The sequence below is a fragment of the Rhinolophus ferrumequinum genome, chromosome 24 (assembly GCF_004115265.2).
Source record: "Rhinolophus ferrumequinum isolate MPI-CBG mRhiFer1 chromosome 24, mRhiFer1_v1.p, whole genome shotgun sequence".
Classification (NCBI taxonomy): domain Eukaryota; kingdom Metazoa; phylum Chordata; class Mammalia; order Chiroptera; family Rhinolophidae; genus Rhinolophus; species Rhinolophus ferrumequinum.
Window position 1 is genome coordinate 3,237,475 of NC_046307.1, and position 19,343 is coordinate 3,256,817.

At 51.2% G+C, this 19,343-nt stretch overlaps 1 protein-coding gene across 5 annotated transcripts in view; it reads right to left on the reverse strand.

The window, feature by feature from the left end:
- RASGEF1C (RasGEF domain family member 1C) overlaps positions 1 to 19,343 on the reverse strand; it is a 91,569-nt gene that overhangs the window by 30,147 nt on the left and 42,079 nt on the right. For all 5 annotated transcript variants that reach the window (XM_033096685.1, XM_033096683.1, XM_033096684.1 and 2 more), the window contains 3 exons: positions 8,379 to 8,561; positions 8,088 to 8,210; positions 6,764 to 6,901 (listed from right to left, as the gene is read on the reverse strand). In XM_033096685.1, the coding sequence (XP_032952576.1) occupies positions 6,764 to 6,901; positions 8,088 to 8,210; positions 8,379 to 8,555 (438 nt within the window). In that variant the 5' untranslated portion in view covers positions 8,556 to 8,561. The remainder of the gene's footprint in view (positions 1 to 6,763; positions 6,902 to 8,087; positions 8,211 to 8,378; positions 8,562 to 19,343) is intronic.

Here is a 19,343-nt window from a genome sequence, read left to right on the forward strand (position 1 = left end):
CCCCCACAAGCTGAGGAGCTGACAGGGAGCGGTGCGGGGCACCAGGGCCAGGTCTCTGGGTAGCACCCAGGTATCAGGCAGACCAGGGGTGGTGTGCCTCAGGCAGGGCCGGGCCCAGAGGCCTGGGAAGATAACAGCAGTGAATTGTCAGTAGTGACAGGTAGTTTCAGATCAAGTGTATTTTCATCACGTGGTTTTGACAACACAAACCAGATGCATTTTGTAGGTAGGGCATCTGGCTTGCTGGGCCCAGAGTGCTGGGGAGCTGGAGGGCTCCCCCAAGTCTCTGACGGGGCTCAAGGGGGCTGCTGAGGTCCAGCGCTGCTTGTGCCCAGAGCTCTGGTGATGGAGAGTGTGTCCACCAGTCTCCGATGGAAGTGCTTCTCTGGGAAATGGCCACGGGCACCTCTGGACACAGGGAACAGGATGGGAGCCTAACCTGAACCTGAACCCTAACTCCCAGAGCCGTGGGTGGCAGACCCAGAAGGTACCCACTGGTTAACTAGGCAGTGTGGGGGTAAACTGAGGTCCAACTCTTCTCTCTGTCACCCGTGGATGGAACAGTCCATCTCAGCTCTGCTCTATCCAAAAGTATGGTTAGCACGCTGCCTCCTAGGCCTTCATTTGAGTGTCAGAAAGAGGTGAGTTGGGTCCAGCCACGGCCAGCCCTGGGTGACACAATCAGTCACCTGTGAGCCCTGACACCACCACCAGCTCCCGTCTCTATGCTTTACCCAGCCAGTCATCTGGGGTGACTACACCAGCCATTGGTTCACTCTCCCCCCACTCCCCCCTCCCCCACCCCATTTGGCTCCATTCCCTTCAGCCATCGGACTGACTCTCGCTGTCACCCTGGCACTCTCCGTTATGAAAGCCAGGGGCCATTTCTCAGGCTGTATATCTGCCTTGGCCACGTTGTCTCAGCTCTGTTGTCTCCCCTTCAGGATGTTCGCAGGCTTGTCTGTCGGCACCATGGCTGGGTGCTAGGGTTCCTCCTGTCTTCCTCTACCCTGTCCTCCCTCGCTCTGTAAGTCATGTCCACAGTGTCACTTAGTGTGCATGTGTCTACATGTGCAGCTTCTCTGGTCGCCAGAGCCACATGAACAAGGGGCTACCTCAATCCAACATGTGCAAGCAGAGGTCACGCTGTCCTCCCCCAGAGCTGCCTCCTCTGGCGGCCAGCGTGTCTGAGTGAACGGAGCACGCAGGCCTGGAGCCATCCTCCAGAGCGCTCTGCTCACGCCCTGCAGGCCATCACCACCCTCTTGATTTTGCTTTCTTCCCTGTCTATGCTTCGTCTTCCACCATGGTCCCCGTGGTCATTTCCCGGGTGGCCGCAGCAGCCTCCTCAGTGGGTCCCTGCGTCCACACAGGCCTCTCTCCACTGCACTCTGCTGCCAGTCATCTGTTCAACATGCACATCTGACTCTTGCACCCCCTTCCTTAACACGCCTCCACACCGGCACGAAGACAAAGCTCTGCGTGGCGTGGAGGCCCGGAGGTCAGCTCTGGCCTCACTCGATGGCCTCCCTGTGGCCCTTGCTCAGTCTTGCCGATGCTCCAGACACAGGCCACTCAATCCCTTTGACACCTCCCCCACCCCTACCCTGTGCAGCCTCCTCTCTCCTCGCATGTCCTCATCCTCCGGCCAGCGGGCATTGGCGCCCTTCCTTCACAGCCCTGCCTACACCCCGCTCGGGGCCTGTCCTCTCCTCCTGCCCCTCCTCTCGTTGCACTGTTCATTGTTCAGCCCCAGCATGGAGGGCAGTGGCTGGCTCTCGGGAGGGGCCCACACATGTTTGCTGGTGGATGGACATGGCCAGTCAGCCTCTCCAGGGTGGACTGTGGGACGCTCCTGAAGTCAAAGATGTGGCACGTCTGCACCTAGGGTTCCATGAAACCACGCGCTTACCCTGTTTAAAAATATGCAGGTGATTTAGCAGGAGCTGTTTCTATTGAACCAATATTCACTCCAAGTAATTATCATTTCCTGTGTGCTAATTCATTGAGAATTTTTCCAGTGGTGTTACCTCAAGCTTATTGGTTACTTTTTTCCCAAATCTGAATACCCCTCTGAATGTCGGGGATGGGATTTGCCCTTCTCTTTGCTCTCCTCTCATTTCCTCGTGGATCGTTGTGGATGCAGGCTGGGAGATCTCTGTGGTACATCTGGGCCCATGTAGAAACCTGCACTGAGAACGTCAGTGAATTTCCTGTCCCTGGCAGGAGCCCGTATTTCAGAGCACCAGGCCGTGCCCAGCATGGCTCGCCCACAGACCTGGGAGTACGGGGCCGGACAGGTCCACAGAGCCGCCTGCTGCAAGCACACAGCCAGGGTGAAGTGCAGAGGTTGCCCAAGGGTGCAGCCGCGCCTCCCCAGGTGCCTCCAAGTTCTTTTGGACTGTGTGTTTTGTGGTTAGAGCCCATCTCTGGCCAGGCAGGGGGCCTCTGTTCTTTGAAGTTCTTGAAAACTCCCCCCTGAGCCAGCCCAAGGCCATGTCCAGTGGGTTCAGCCCCAGGGGCAGGAGCTCTGTGCCCACTGCCAGTTTGTTCTCAGTCAGCTGTCTGTCACCTGTGCCCTCAGGAGAGTGGTCGGAGGGCAGCAGTGTCAGTCCAGCAGATAGGCGTGTGAGCCAGTGGGAAAGCAAGGTCAGTCCCTGGGTAGTGGGACTGCCATTCACATCAGCATCTCTGTTCAAGCCCAAGTGGGTGTGGCCAGGGCACCGCTGTCCTCCTGTCCTGTGTCCCTTACCAGGACTGTGACCTCTGGGCCTTCCCTGGGCTCCCCCAGTCTCCCTCACCTTTGGCACTGGCCTCCCTGAGATACTGTGGTATCCAATGCACTGGGAGCCTCTCCAAAGCAGGGCTGGCCGTGACACACCCTTGGGTCCCCTGCCTACACAGGGTGGCTCAGAGCAGGTGTCTCGATGCAGTGGCCAGGTGCTGGGAAGGCTTCCATGGGAATCCCCAGAGCCCAGTGCTGGAGAATGGCTTCCCCAGCTCCTTTCCAGCCTTTTCTCCCCAGCTGCTGAGAGGTGGCGGTGAGTACAGTGAGGATGAGGCGCCCAGGAAAGCGGGCAGGAGGAAAGAGGAAGGTGCTGCCTTTCAGTGCTGCTCTGATGGGAAGCCCCCAGCCCTGGCCCTGTGCTGTCCCCTCCCTGTGCCCGAGCCCCTTGTTCTCCTCACAGTCCTGAGAGGGAGGTATTATCACCCTCCCTCTCGCAGAAGACATTTAAGGCTCAGAGAGCTTAAGTACGAGGTGTGATCAAAAACTACAGTGAATGTTTAAATTAAAAAAAACTATTACAGTAAAAGACACATTGCCATTAATCCCCTTCAAAACACTCCCCCTCGCTTCGAACACACTTATCCCATCGTTCTTGCCACTTTCTGAAGCAGTTCTAGAAGTCCCCTTTTGTGAGTGTGTTTAGTTGTGCTGTCATGACTGTCTCAATGTCCTGAATCGATTAAAAACATTTACCTTTCACGGTAATTTTCACTTTGGAGAAATACCGGAAGTCTCATGGTGCCAGATCTGGTGAATAAGGTGGATGAGGACACAACATAATGTTTTTATTTGACAGAAATTGCTGTACCAGAAGCGATGTGTAACACGGAGCGTTGTCATGATGAAGGATGAAGTAAAGACACGAAAGAGGATTTCCAGAACTGCTTCAGAAAGTGGGAAGAATGATGGGATAAGTGTGTTCTAAGCGAGGGGGAGTATTTTGAGGGGGATTAATGGGAAAGTGTTTTTTACTGTCATAAGTTTTTAAAAAAATTTAAACATTCATTGTATTTTTCGATCACACCTTGTAACTTGCCCAAAGATACACAGCTCAGAAAACACTTGTGATCATTTCACTGCCTGTGCATGGCACTTCACATCATTTGACTCTATCCCTGTGTAAAAATTCTTTTACAAGATAATGCTGAAATAATTTGGGAGCAAAAACTATAATGTCTATGATTTGTTTAAAAATAATTTGGCAAGGGGAGTGTGTGAGGAGATAGAATAAACAAGTTTGTTGAAATGTTGATAATTATTGAAGCTAGGTGCTGGGTACACAAAAGTTCATGGCTACTATTCTCTACGTTTGCATATGTTTGAAATGTTCCATGATAAAAGTTGCATCAAGTTAAAAATAGTCCCCATATGCCTGGATTTTGGAAAGAATTTGTTCCTCATCAGAGTTCACATTTACCAAGTTCTGAAATAGGAGCACACGTGACTTCAAGGATTCTGCCTCAAGCTGTGTGGTGGGAACAGTTATCATTTCCGTTTTACTGATGAAGCAACTGAAGCTCAGAAAGGGGAGGCGTCTTGCCCGAGGTCACACAGCTGTGGTTCTTGAGTCTGGATCTGGGCTCAGGTGGTCTGACCCAGACCCCTTCCTCTGAGTCCTAAGGGCCCTTCCTCGTCAAGAAAGGAGCAGGGCTCACCTGCTCCCTTCTGAGCCAAGTCCCTGCCGGTGCTGGGAGGGGAGCAGCTCACACTCCCCCAACAGCATTCAGGGGAGGAAACCAGGCCCTTTGGAGTGCAGGCTTTCTGTGGAAGGACAACTCGGGAGTCCTGAAGACACTGGGTGGCCCCTGGCCTGGGCCTGGGTGAGGTGGGGGGACCAGGAAACCCTGGGTCCAGCTCATACCACTCAGCACCCCTAATTGGATCCCAAGGGAAGGGATGAAAAATGTCCTGAATGAGTTAGTTCTGATCCGAAAGCTCACACCCTGTGGATGACTGCTCTCAACAGCCCGTTCACAGGCCTCAGTTGTATCTTATGTCCGTCCACTGGGTGGTTAGAAACGATTTCCGGCATAGCCCTGACAGGTTTCCAGCGCGTGGAGGGAGCCCGTGAGGAGACACGGCTTGTCAAGGAAACCAACCCGGGACTTACACCCATCCCCCACTGTGGCCAGAACAACAGGGTCTACCTCTGAAATGGCTGTGCCAATGGCAGAAGCAGGCCTGAACAGGGTAATAATTCTGTCTAGTCAATGGTTTAGACCTCACCACTGCTGAAGGCCTCCTGGGGGGACGGAGAAGAAGCGAGAGACTGAATTCTCCTCACCCTACATAGACTTTACTCCACCCATCCATCCATCATCCGACCATCTCTTCTCCACCCCTCTGCTATTGTCCACCTGCCCTTTTATAGAGTCACCCATCCACAGATCCAGCAACTCACTCATCTATCCTTCCCGCCCCCTTTCTAACATTTACGCACTCACATGCCACCCACCATCCATCCATCCATCCTTATTCATCCATCTGCCCTCTACCCCCACCCCCACCAACACACCCCACCCCACCCCCAAACACCCACCCACCCATCTCTTCATCTAGCCGCCCACCCACCATTTCATCAGTCTTTCCACATCCATTCACCCCATAAACCCACCTGCCTATTGAGCGACCCAAACACCTATCTTCCCCCTCCACCCATCCATCAAAGTAGCCAACCATTTATCCAGCCAGTCAGCCAGCATCTCCTCTCCGTTTCTCCCCTCCCCTCCTGATCCATCTAAGCATTGAGCATTCCCCAACTACATTCCCTGCTGCATCCAAACCAGGAGTCATGACCCCCAGATGGACCAGGGGGTGCAGAAGAGGAGGAGGGATGACCTCATCTCTCCAAGCTCTCAGAACAGCTAAGTCACTTAGCTGCTCTGTGAAGTGACCCCAGGGTAGGGCCTCCGTCTCCGAGCCTCAGTTAGGCCTTCCTTCCTTTACGGCTTCCTGTGCCCAGCCTGCCTTAGCAGTTTTCCTTTGCATCACATGCAGCTGGCTCTGCCAGACCCACCTTGAGGCACGTCACTAGCTGCCAGCTTGCCACGGTCAGTGTCCTCCCAAGGCAACTGACGTGCACTAGCCCTAACGTTGTCTCCTTCCAGATAATGCAACGTCAGTGCAGGCCACAGAGTCGTGCTGCAGGTGCTGATAAACCTGCCCCTTCTAAATGTACCAGGAGGGCCCCATTCATTTCCTTGTTTGTATTCTCACCATAATCCTGGAGGATTTTTGTCCTCCTGTCACCCATAAGGGAAGTGAGGCTTGGAGACCCCTACATGCCTTCCCCAGAGCAACACAGCTGTGAGAGCCGGGCAGGGCACGGGGCACAGAGGCACCTAACACCCTAACACTGGCTGCTTCCCAAGCCACTGGAGTGCAAGGGCTGTGTTTTCCCTGGGGGGTGGTTTGAGCCACAGGGGGGCCTTCTCTCCTCCTCTGCCCCATCCTGTAGGATTTACAATTTGCCCAAGAGACCCAGAGAAGCCCAGGAGACTGACCAGACAGTGTGTGGCTGTATTCCCCACCATTGTTGTTAGTTTGGTTGGTCCTGCAGAATCCTTTCCCACACTGACTGGCAGGCCCTTGTCCAGGAGCACTGACTGCCAGCCCAGCCCTGGTGTGGTACAGGGTGGGAGGGCGAGGCCTTTGTGGCACCAGGCCCAGGAAGACCCTGCCAGGCCAGCCTAACGGGTCACAGAGCAATGACCTGACCGTGCCACCACAAGAACCCATGAGCGGGCCTTCCCTCTGCCCCATCTGATGCCACTAATGAGAGCAGGGCAGGAGAGAGGACAAGAGATCCATCCTGGCGCTGGAATACCTGATTTGCTGATGAGGCAGAAAGGGGACGATGTTAGAGGAGCTGTAGTGAGCAGGTGGGGCGATAAGGGCCCTGAGGTGGGCTCGGGAACAGGCTCAGGTCCTGGTGTGAGGGTGCAGGCAGGGTGAAGGTCACCCCGTCTCACCCACCTCGTCACAGGGGGCGATGCGGCCCACCACGTCCTTCATGTGCCCGATGGTTGACTCCTCCTGGAAGTCCCGCGGGAAGGTCTCCATCCACTCAGCCAATAACTGGAGCAGTTTGGGGCCAAACTTCCGGACCCGGGCCTGCAAGGCAAGGTGAGGGGCGCCCGCACTGGATGAGGGGTGCTGGGGTCATATCAGCCACCGCCTCAGCCACTCTCTGCCCTGTCTTTGCTGTCCTGGCGGCAGCTGCGGCGGCTGAGGGAGACGCGACAATGCCTTCCCAGTGCCAGGTGACAAGAACATCACACGGGGATAGGGATTGACCACAGGGGAGCCGAGTGGGGACAGACACATTTGGGCAGGGTCATCTCCTGTTTTACCTGCTGCGTATTCCATCCCCCTTTCTGTAGTGACACATCTCAGTTGCCTTTGGGGGTCTCTCTGTTCCCCATTCTCAGCCTGTGGGGTTCGGGACAGCTGATCCTGCCCCAGGGCTCCGGGAGCAAGCTGAGGTCTATGCTGGACAATCAGAGCAAGGCGTAGCTCCATCATGTGTAGTGATTGGTTCACAGGAAGTCATGTGGTGTAGGCTAAGCCAATGAGATTGGCATTTTTCCTGGGCCCCCTGAGGATCGGCCTCTCTCTTTCCACGGCGTTAGGGAGGGTAGACAGTGAGCCTGAAGCGGCAGAGGCCACCTGTTCCTGTGAGGGGTGAACCTGCGCTAGAGTGTGAGGCTGGCCCAGGGGAAAACGGAACAGAGGGTAGGAGGTAGAAAGACCATGTTTTAATGACGTCGTTTGAGCACCCGGAACCAGTGGTACTTGAGACTTTGCAGTTTCGTGAGCCAGTAAAGTCTCTTTGCTTTTAGGCCAGTTTTGTTGGGTTTCTATCTCTGTAACAGTAGAGCCCCACGGACACACGTACTAGCAGTCACAGCCCGAGGGATCTGGCCCGGGAAGGTTGAGCCAGGGAAGGTTGGGCCACAGAGGATGGAAAGGTGGAACGGAGTGTGGTGGGGGCAGGCAGCCCAGCAGATGCTGCAGGGCCATCCCAGTAAGGCAGGAGTCTTACTGATGGGGTGCTGGGGACCCGGGTCTGGGCTTGGTGTGAGCTCAAGGGTTCCCATAAGGCACTGGAAAACAGCTCCTGGGGTTAGAGATTCCAAGTCTGTCCCTTTGGGTCTGGGCCTCAGAAAGTCAGAAACCTCTTGTGGGCTTCACGTCAGGAGAATGGAGACAATCATTGCCTTTCCAAGGGTTGATGCACGAAGGCATGTCAGGGTAGTGCCGGTACACTCAGAGGCCCCTGCTGTGCCCTGCCCCTCACCTTGTCCAGCACCGGCTTGTCCAGCTGCTGCTGCTCAATACACAGGTGGCAGACCCGGGCCAGGAGTTCCCGGGGCTCGATGAAGAGACGGGAACTCAGCAGGAAGGTGAAGATGTAGGCTTTCTGGGGACACAGGAGAAAGGCGGCACGTGCTCACCAGGACATGGAGGGGACATACCTCCCCTTACTCCCGGCCCAAGTCCAGCCCCAGCCCTGTTGTCTCCCCCATGCCTGGAGGAGGACAGCCCACCCACTCTGCTGCTTCCCGCCCCACCTGGGCGGGCCACCCACCTCGGGATAGTAGTCAGCTGTGGGCACCAGGTGCTGGATCAGGGTGTCCAGGGAGGCTGAGGATGGAGCCCCATCCAGGAGGGGCTGATGGGCCTGCTCGCCATCGGCGGGCTTGGTGGGGGGTGGGCCGGGGCTGCTCGGGGTGACCATGTCGGAGGTGCTCAGTGTCTGGGGCATGTCTGCCTGCAACGGCAAGGAGCAGTTGGGGCACACCTAAGCTGCGGCTGCTGGCTCCCTGGGCTCCTGGCTGGGTGGGCCCTGCCTCCCCCAGGCACTTCTGTGCCCACCCGGGCCCAGTGATCACTTCCCTGGCTGGCTGCCAGGGACCCCCAGCCCAAAGCACACCCTCCCCCAGGAACCAGCTTTCCCTCACTACCTCCCACCTCTGACCACAAAGATTGGACAGGGATGAACCTTATGCGAACTGGGGCCTCAGGTGCAACCCAAGAATTTCTGTGGCACTTGGAAGTTATTTCACCCGGAGTTCCGGAGCTGGTGGAATGGCACTGTTGGGATCATCTCGTACCAAGGGACCAGTGGAGTGGGCACATTTCTGAGTTAATCGTGTGAGGCCCTGGGTCCTGTTGTGCCTGAAGCTGTGGACTTCTCCATTGTGTGAGCCTCTTTAAGTTGGTTTCTCTCAGTGCAGCCAAATGGGAGCCGCCCATAGCCTGGCGTTCCAGGCTCTTTGTGATTAAGCCCCACTGACCCGTCCAGCTGTTCCCTGCTGCAGGCTCTCCCACCACCTTCTCTCCTCCATTCCTCTGGACATGGCTGAAATGCCTCCTCCTCTCTGGGAGCCTTCCCTGATTTCTGCTGTGCCCCGCCTCCCGCCAGGGGGCCCTGACCTCTGGTGGGGCAGATTCTACTTGTCAGGACAACTGAGTGCTGGGGGTGCTGCTGCTGGTGCTTGGTGCAGAAAGGCCACCTGTGGCTGTGGTACGGCAACTTTTCCAGCCAGACCTCCTCCAGGCGGGGGTCGGGGCCTGTCCTCCCACCCAGAACTGAGTCAAGGGCCTGGCCTGCACCAAGTACCTCCACACGTGTGCAGTGGGCCCCTGTTTCCTCTCCCAGGCTCTTCTACTAATGCTTGTAGGCCAATCCTCCCAGGGAACAAAGCTTGCCAGGGCCTTCATAGCCACAGATCCTGGCCAAGCCTGTGACTGTTTTACCATCCTTGATATTCAAATCGCTTCATGTTCTGAATTAACCATGGAGTCCTGTGGGCTCACCACAGGGACCTTCCCGGGATTGGAGTCTCCCCGTTGCCCTCCTCACCTCACCCCTTCTTCCCCCAAGACAGACCCTGACCCAGGCCCGTTTCTGTCTTTCCTGGTCTCCTGGGTGACCTGGCCCTGAGAAGAGACAGAGGGACATGGACAGTCAGAGTTGGGGATCAGAGGGAGCCCACAGAGGGCCGTTTGGAGGGTTCAGAAACTGAGTCACAGCCTGGAGCAGGTGTGGGAACCAGTGTGGAAGCAGCCTGGACAGTGCTGGCCCTGAGGACAGCCATAGCTTTATTTTCACCTCCCCGGCCAAGCTGTAAGTGTTCAGTTTTCAGCTGATGAAACTAAAATTTCACAAAGCCACCTCCTGTTCATCCCAGTGGGGAGGCAGGGGTGATGGCTCTGCAGGGGCAAGGCTCTGCCCGACACCCAGGGCCCGTGTCTGAGCCTGATTCCACAGGACAGAGCACACGTGAACCTGGCAGTTCCCCTCTCCTGTCAGACACCTGGCGCCTTCTTCCTGCAGCGCTGAACCTGCCCGACATCCCAGTCCCTTTTCTCAAAGACTGGCCAGTAGCTGGGGTGGAGGTGATTCTGGAAACCTCTCTGCAAGGCAGGGTGGCCTGTCAGACATGTGGGAGGGGCCAGGATGCCATCACTGCAAGAGACAAGCTGGGACGCTTGCAGAACAGCTCGGGCCTGGCCTGGAACTGGCGGCTGGGTGTGGGGTGCTGGGCTCACAGGGTGGCGTGGAGGCCAGAACCATCGTGACCCACAGGGACTCTCAGAGAGCAGACAGGCTGCTACTCTGCCCCTCCGACCTTCCACCAGCCATCGTGTCCTCAGCTGGGCCCAGGTCTTAATGGACTGGCTTGTCCTCTTGCCACAGCCTCCTGTTTCCTCCCGCCATTGCCGAGGGACATTTATTCATGTGTGCGTAGGCATGGAACGATGGCTGGCACCTTCTAGGCACTGAGGACCGCACAGGACCTCTTGGATCTGGCGGCGGGTGGCAGACAACAAGCAGGCCAAGGCATGCCAAGAGACTGTCTCACTGAGGCATGTGCTCTGCAGCATGAGGGAGAGGAGGTGACAGCTCCCTGTGTTAGATGTTCCCTTAAGACAGGGTTGGTGAGATCAGAGCCTGGTGGCACCCCACCAACCCTCCCACCTCTCCCTGTAGGTGCGCTGGAGAGGACAGGGCTGAGGGAGCCTTCTCCGTGTGGGAACTGCCAGGGGCACAAGCAGGCATCCTCCCAACCAGGGGTCTGTGCTGAGGACTGGGGGCAGGAGGCAGTCTGCAGAGACTTCCCAGGCAGGGAGGCAGCATGTGCCCATCTGAGCAGTGGGCAACATGGTATGCTTACCATGTTGTATGTGCAGAAACAGCCGTGTGAAGATGGAGGCCCTCACTCACCCCACATGCCCCTCCCAGAAGCAACTGCTTTTATTACTTCCTATATTTCCAGAACTTCTGTATACACAAAAATGTAACGTATTGTACACACTCTCCTCTGCTCTTCTCACTATTACATTTTGGAGATCTTTCCATGGCAGGACAGAGCATCCTCGTTCTTTTTATTTTTTAACTGCCTCACAGTATTCCATTGTTTGGGTGTCCAGGGATAATATTTAAAAGCCAATGAGAAAGCAACTAAAGTATCCATCGATGGGCGAATGGATAAACAAAATGTGGTCTATGCATACAATAGAGTATTATTCAGTCTTAAAAAGGAAGGAGATTCTGACACATGTACAACATGGATGAATCTTGAGGTCATTATACTAACTGAAATAAATCAGACACAAAAGGACAAATATTGTGTGATTTCTCTTATCTGAGATTCCTGGAGTAGTCAAGTTCATAGAGACAGAAAGCAACATGGAGGTTCCCAGGGGCTGGGGGAGGGGAATGGGGAGTTGGTGTTTAACGGGGACAGAGTCAGTCTTGCAAGATGAAAAACTTCTGGAGATGGAGGTGACAAAATAATATGAATGTACTTAATGCCACTGAAGTGTACACGTAAAAATGGGAAAAATGGTAGATTTCATGTTATCTGTATTTTCCCACAATTTTTAAAAAAAGCCAATGATGATGGGAAAACTGTTTATTGTCACATCTCCCTTAAAAATCTTTGAAATCATCAGTTCACCAATCTGTGCTTCCAAGAGCATATGGTGTATAGAAACAGGGGCTGGGGCCTGGCTGGCATAGGTGGGGTCTGAAGTTGGGCTCGCCACAGACAGGATCACTGGGGGGCTGGCGGACTCTTCCGCCGCCCCCTCTAAACCACTATTTCAAGGTCTTCAACTCTGCCTTTGCGGGGCCTGGGGCTCTGTGTGAAGAGACAAGTGTGCAGTGTGAGTCCCCTGGGTGTCCACTTTATATCCATTAAGTGAACAAGACTTAATAAAACAACCAGTGCTGTTTGCCCCTTAAACACTGCTGGATGGGGGTGGACACGGACTGTCACAGTCCCTCTGAATTGTACAAGATTTGGCTTGATGTGCCAAGAGCCTTATGGTCTCTAGTGTCCTTTCACCTTAATTAACTCCTTGGAAATTTATCCCAAGAAAATAAACTATCGAGGAAAAGCTATGGAAAGGAGTTTGCTTTGGTGTTAATTATAAGTAGTGAACAAAATATCAGATAGCACAACAGATAACAAGCCAAACGAGAATGGACGAGGACACTGCCCTATGCCTCCCGTTAGTGGAGTCTCTGTTACCGTTGAAATGATGGTTATGAAGACTCAGTGATCACACAGACACGGTTATGGCATAAGGAAGTGAAAATGGCAGGCGAGAAAAGCACACATACGACAGGATACAAACATATGATTCAAGTGGTGAAAACTACAATGGATCACTGAAAAATGTGTCATTGATGTGCATGTCACCCAGCCCTGTTGTTATTGTTTTAGTGTCATTCATTCAGGTGAACGTGAAGATCAGTCATTCAGCGAAGCCGTGAGGATGAAGGGGCCCAGGAACACCTGAACCAATCCCAGGACCATGGTGGGTGGTGGTGTCGGGGACATGCCCACCCCGTGACCAGGTCATCGATGGGACACAAATGCCTTGTTCTGGCACACAACCGAGAGTGGCCAAGACATGGTTGGAGTGCAAAGTCCACTTTCTGACCCATCCAAGTGAGCGTCCCAGGACGAGGACATACCACACCTCACATGCTGGACCTACCTGCCTGGCGCCCCTCCTGACCCCTGGAACCCCTGTGACCCCGCCCCCCAGGCCTCACACTAGCCTCGGTCTCCCTAGGAGGAGCCTGGCGTATGCCCTGCTGCATCCCCAGGGCTGGGCTCCATACCTGGCACACCCATAATGGGTACTCAGTTAAGATGTGTGGCATTCAAGTGACGCAGTGATGCAGGTGAGAAGCTGTGAAGCCTGAAATGAATAGTGCAAACAGGGAGGGTGGGGAGCAGTTGACATGCCAGGCATTCGAATGGCAGAGTCAGTGGGAGGGAGGAGCTGGGGAGAGGCCTGGGGTCCCAGCCTGGGAAAGCTGACAGGGCCACTCCTCTCTGCCTGAGCCCTCCCATCTTACAGATGAGGAAACTGAGGCTCAGAGTGCAAGGCAGAAGCCCAGCTCACATGAGCACACGCTGGAACTTGAGCACAGGTGTCTGAGCCCCAGGCACTATTCTTGCCTAGCAGCGTTGCTGGGTCCCCAAGCCATAGCATCAAGGGAACATCATCAGACTCCTGAGATGTGTCAGTGGTGCCCAGGACATGAGGAGAGAAGCACACACTGGCTGGCCGGCGGTCACAGTGGCGCCTCTAGGGCCCAGCCAGCCCCTCTGGGCATTGTGTTTGGCCTGTAGGTGCACAGGGGATCCCCCTCCATGGCTGAGTCTCCTTCCCAGCCCAGATCCAAGATCCGGACCTAAGTCCACTCCTCTTGGGGCCTCCATCTGTAGGATGTGACTTCTCTGTATCCATTTCCTTTCATTCTCACTAGAACACCAGGGGTTTTGTCTTGGGGAATAACCACAAATGTAGTGGTGGGACTGTCAAGGTCCCGCCTTTACCTGGCCAAGGGGTGGGCACCAGGCGGGCTGGACCAATCAGATGCAGCTGCCCTGGAGAATGTACCTGGGGACCTGACCTGAGGAGTCCTGACCCCTCTGCAGGCCTATGTGGGAGGGCGTGGGGTGGCTTCTGAGTCACAGCTTCCCCACTCAGAGGCAGTGGTTTCCCACTACCCAGCCCGCACCCCTCCAGCGTGTCAGTGTCTCCTCATGTCTAGGTTTCCAGGACTCACATCTGGAGGTTCTTGGGCTCCCGTGACAGTTATACAGAGGCAGCCAGCCTGCACTGTGGAGATTGGGTCCTCAGGGAGACTGGGAGAGGACCATGCAGGTGTGCTCCTGGTGGGCTACCAGCACCCAACTGGGCATCCTGCCTTCTGGGGCTACACACTGGCAGGCCACCCTGCTCAGGGGCTCTAGAACTGTTCAAAGTTCCAGGACCTTGTGGTGTAAGCCTAACTCCTCTGTGGGAGACAGTTTGAGGATTGGTTTTAATTCTTCTTTAAATGCTTGGTAGAATTCACTGGTGAAGCCCTCTGGTCCAGGGCTTTACTTTGTCAGCAGGAATTTGATTACCGATTCAATCTCCTTATTATACTTTTTACAAACTCCTTACTATAGAGATCTATTTAGATTTCTTTGTGATTCAGTCTTGGTAGGTTTGTGTTTCTAGGAATTTGTCCATTTCATCTAGGTTATCCAATTTGTTTTCATATAATTGGTCATAGTACTTTCTTATAATCCTTTTTATTTTTGTAGAATTGAAAGTAATGTCTGATTTTAGTAATTGAGTCTTCTCTTTTTTTGTCAATCTTGTTAATCTTTTTGAAGAACCAACTTTAGGTTACATTGATTTTCTCTATTTTATTTATCTCTGCTCTCATCTTAGATCTTTCTTCTTTTCTAATGTAAGTTTTTATAGCTATAAATTACCCTCTTAGCACTGCTTCCACTGCATCCCATCAGTTTTAGTGTGGTTTTATTTTCATTTGCCTCCAAGGCTTTTGTAATTACCCTTGTGATTTCTTCTTTGAACCGCTGGTTGTTTAAGAGAGCATTGTTTAATTTCCACAAATTTGTGATTTTTCTGGTTTTCCTTCTATTGTTGATCACTAACTTCATCGTGCTGTAGTTGCAGAAGTTACTTTGTATGATACCTATATTTTTAAATCTGTTGAGACTGGATTTGTGGCCCAAATATGGTCTATCCTGGAGAATGTGCCCCGTGCACTTGAGAAGAATGAGTATGCTGTCATTGTTGGTTAGTGTTCCGTATATGTCTGTCATCTTGTTGTTCAAATTTATTTTCTACTTACCTTCTGTCTGATTGTTCTATCCATTATTGAGAGTGGGGTATTGACATCTCCAACTTTTATTGTAGAACTGTCTATTTGTCCTTTTAATTCTCGTAATTTTTGCTTCATAGATTTTGATAGTCTGTTTTTAGTTGTGTAAATGTTTATAATTGTTATATCTTTTTGCTGTATTGAACGTTTTCTTAATATATGATGTCCTTCCTTTTCTTTTATTAACTTTTTAAAGTCTATTTTCTGCTATTAGTATAGTCACCCCACTCTCTTTTGGTTACTATTTACATGGAATATGTTTTTCCATCCTTTCACTTTTAACATATTTGTCTTTGGATCTAAAATGAATCTCTTATAGACTGCATATAGTTGGATAATTTTTTAAAAAGTCCATTCTACCAATCTCTCTCTTTCTTTTTGACTGGAGAGTTTAACCTATTTACATTTAAAATAATAACTGTTAAAGGGGATTTACTTTTGCCATTTTGCTATTTTTTTATGTGCCTTATATCTTTTGGTCCCTCATTTCCTTTATTACTGTGTTCTGTTGTATTTAGTTAATATTTTGTTATGAAACATTTAAATTATTTTCTCATTTCCTTTTGTGCTTATTCTATAGCTACTTTCTTTGTGGTTGCCATGGGATTATGTTTACCATCCTAAACTTTTTATACTCTAATTTGAATTTATACCAGCTTAAGTTTAATAGCATACGAAAACTCTGCCCCTATCCTGTTTCAGTTATTGATGTCATAAAATCATATCTTTATGCAGCTGGTGTTCAAAACAATATACTAACAATTATTTTTTAAATGCATTAATATCTTAAATTATATAGAAAGTAAAAAGTGGAGTTAGAAATAAAAGCTACCATAATACTACTAACTTTAATAATTCCCCATGTATATATCTTTACCAGTCATCTTAATATTTTCATATGACTCATATTTGAAGGACAGGTATTGTTGTATATAGGATTCTTGGTTGACAATGTTTTTACTTTCAGTGCTTTGAATATATCAATCCAATGCCTTCTGGCTTCCAAAGATTCTGATGAGAAATCTGCCAATAATCTTATTGAGGGTCCCTTGTATGTGATGAGTTGCCTCTCTCTTGCTGCTTTCAAGATTCTCTGTCTTTGTCTTTCAACAGCTTTATTATGATGTGCCTCATTGTGCGTCTCTGAGTTTATCTTACTTGGAGTTTGTTGAGCTTCTTGGGTGTTTATATCCATGCATTTCACCAAACTTGGGGCTTTCAACCATTATTCCTTCAAATAATCTCTCTGCCTCTTTCTGTTTCTCTTCTCCTTCTGGAGCTCTCATGACATGTATGTTGGTCTGTTTTACGGTGTCTCATGGACTCCGTAGGCTTTGTTCATTCACTTTTGTTCAATAGTTTTTTCTTTCTGTCCCTCAGATTCAATCATTTCAATCACCCTCTCTTCAAGTTCATAGATTCTCCTGTCTGCTCAAATCTGCTTTGGAATAGGTCTAGTGAATTTTTCAATTCAAGAGTACTTTTTCACTCTGAAATTTCTTCTTAGTTCCTCTTTATGTTTGCCATCTCTTTATTTGTATTTCTATTTTGTTCATACATAGTTTTCTTAACTGACCACCTGTCTTTGTCTAATAAATTCATCATCTGGTTTTTCTTGGGAGTGGTTTCTGTTTATTTATCTCTTTTTCCCTCTTCAATGCTCCATTTTTCCTTTTTTTTTTTGTATGCTTTGTGATTTTTGTTGCTGTTGTTGAAAACTTGACGTTTGAATCTTATAACGTGGTAACTCTGGAAATCAGATTTCCCCAGTGTATACTGTTTTTCTGTTTGTTTGTTTGGTTTAAAAAATATATATATATTGCTGGGATCAGCCTGAGATGTAAAACTCAAAGTCTTTTGGGGTCTTTTCTGAGCCTGTACTTTTCCGTGAACATGTGCAGTAACTTTAAAAATCCCTTCTCCCCATATGTGGTTACTTTTGAATGGCTTACTCCCGGCTCCCAAAAGGGGAAAATGGGGGCGGGGGGGTGGTGAAAGGAAGACAAAATGGAGGCTCTAGCCCTTGAAATTCCCTGGAAGTCTCTTCAGCCAGGGAGGATTGCAACTGTGGTAGCCTGCTTGTGTATCAGCACCTCTACAATCAGAAGCAGCAATAAGCATCAGATCCCAGATCCCTGATATTTGGACAACAAGGTCCTCATTGCCCACCTTGGCTCCTGCAAGCTGTACACAAGCTGCTCCAGGAACATATGTCTAGCTGCCTGCCACGAGGCTAAGGGGTGGAGAATGGGTAGCTGCTACCAGGCTAAGAACTGAAATTGACCAAAGTTAACTGAGATTTACTGTCCAAGCCTTTCTCTGGAAGCTGCAAGTCTTTGAATAGACTCCAAAGTGCTAAAATGGTTACATCAGACAAATTCTGCAACTTCAATTGTCATCTAGCTGGAGATGGAACCCTGGTACTTCTACTCCACTATCTTCCCTGACATCTCCCCATTATATCTTTAACTGGATGTTGCTATTGGGTTTTGTATATGGAATTTTATATCTCATTAGTTTTAACAATCTTTGGTTTTCCAGAGGCCAATTATGCCTACAATTAATGGTAATTTCATCTCTTTTCTTTCTGGTGGTTAAACCTCACTTTCTTTTCTTGTCATAATGGATTGGGCAGAACTTTCCAGCAGAAACAGTACTGGTGAGGATAAGCATCTTATATTGCTCCATCTCTCCATCAGGACCAGGTGTGCTCTGGAAACAAAGCTGAGAGCCCTCCAAGGATGATGTTCCTAGTCCCCCTGCAGCTTTTTGGGAGAACTGGTTTCCCTCCTGGGCACTGCCCTGAATCTGCATGTGTCCTGAAAGCCCCAGGCCTCCTCTATCCCCAGCCTTGATGGGCCTCCTCAAAGATGGTGTTTCAGCCTTGTTCAGTTTTACTCTATCTGTGCAGGGCCCCTGGAAGTTCTGAGAAGAGGCCTGAATTCCAAGCTTTTCTCATAGGGTCCAGGTCAGACCTGCTGCCAGGTAGGGTGTCTGGAGCCTCAGCTGGCCCACAGAATGGCTGAGAGAGCCAAATGAGCATCTTTGTTTGTGTCTGATTCTGTAGGAACAGGGACAGTCCTTGTGCTCTTGCGGGATGAGGAGCTGAGCTTAGGGCCATTTCCAAGGATCTTGGATGAAGTTCCTGTTCTATCTGACCCAGATAGATTCTGAGCTCCTGAGTCTTCAGTTTAAAGAAGAAACAGATTCTGTGTCTTACTTCATGTGTCTTTTGTTCTCATATGTCACTTAATCCTTATAGGAACCATATGGGAATGATTTCCCACCTCACAGATGAGCAAACCTGGGCCCTAAAAAGTAAAGTGGCATGAACAAGGTTACCAGCTGGTGACTAGTACCCTGATCGCTGGGATCCCCTCTCCAAGCAGCTCCTGGCCTTGGCTGGGGAAAGTGGTAAAGCTGAGTGGCAGACAGACATAGTCCAGAGGTTGCAGGGGAGCTGGGCTCAGGGGCTGGGAACTGGGAGAGTGCAACCTGAATACTGGGAACCCTGATGTGGCCTGGCCTCTAGGAGGTGGGGAGTCCCTAAGCAGCCCCTGAACGACCCACTTGAAGGACAGAAATACAGCCAAGCCCTTTCCTGCATTCATAGGAACCTCAGGGGAAGAAAGGGTCCACCTGGGGTTGGGGCCTGGACCATGCCAGCTTAGGCCTGGCTGCTCTGAGTAGTGGCAACATCTTGTCCAGGTCCCTACAAACCCTGTGGTCCTCCTCTCCCTCCCTGACAAAGCCTAGAGCTAAGACACTCATGTCACTCCAGTTTGGGTCCCATGAAGGGATGCTGTTGAGGTGCTGGGCCCTCCCCCAGGCCTGAGCCTAGAGGTTCCCATTGCCCAGGCTGGGAATGCACCGGGCCTTGCCTTCGGGAAGCCACTCAACAGACTTGGTTGTGAGGGGAAGACAGGCCTGAGTTATTTTTGTGCTCCATCTGGTCCTTAGCTCCTGCTGACAGAGCCTGCTGCTTCCACAGCTCAGGAAGCACAGGTCCCTGAAGAACTCTGGGCCCAGCTTGCAGGAAATCTGTCGAGTATAGGTTGATGACACCAGGACCCACTACAGGTCGGTAACTAAAAATAGAGAGCTTTTCAAAGAGGGAAAAGTCAGCCTCTCTCTTGCTTTATAAACCATAGGCTCCCTCACTCTGTCTCCTCATCCGCAATTATTTCCTGAGGACACACTTCTAGAAGGAGAGGAACGGGGTTGAAAGACACTTGTCCTTTCAAGGGAACTGAAAGATACTGCCCAATTGCTCCCCTAAACCAGAGAGAAAAGATTTTGTTTTAGCCTCCCAACTATCATACTTCCGTACTTCCAGGAACC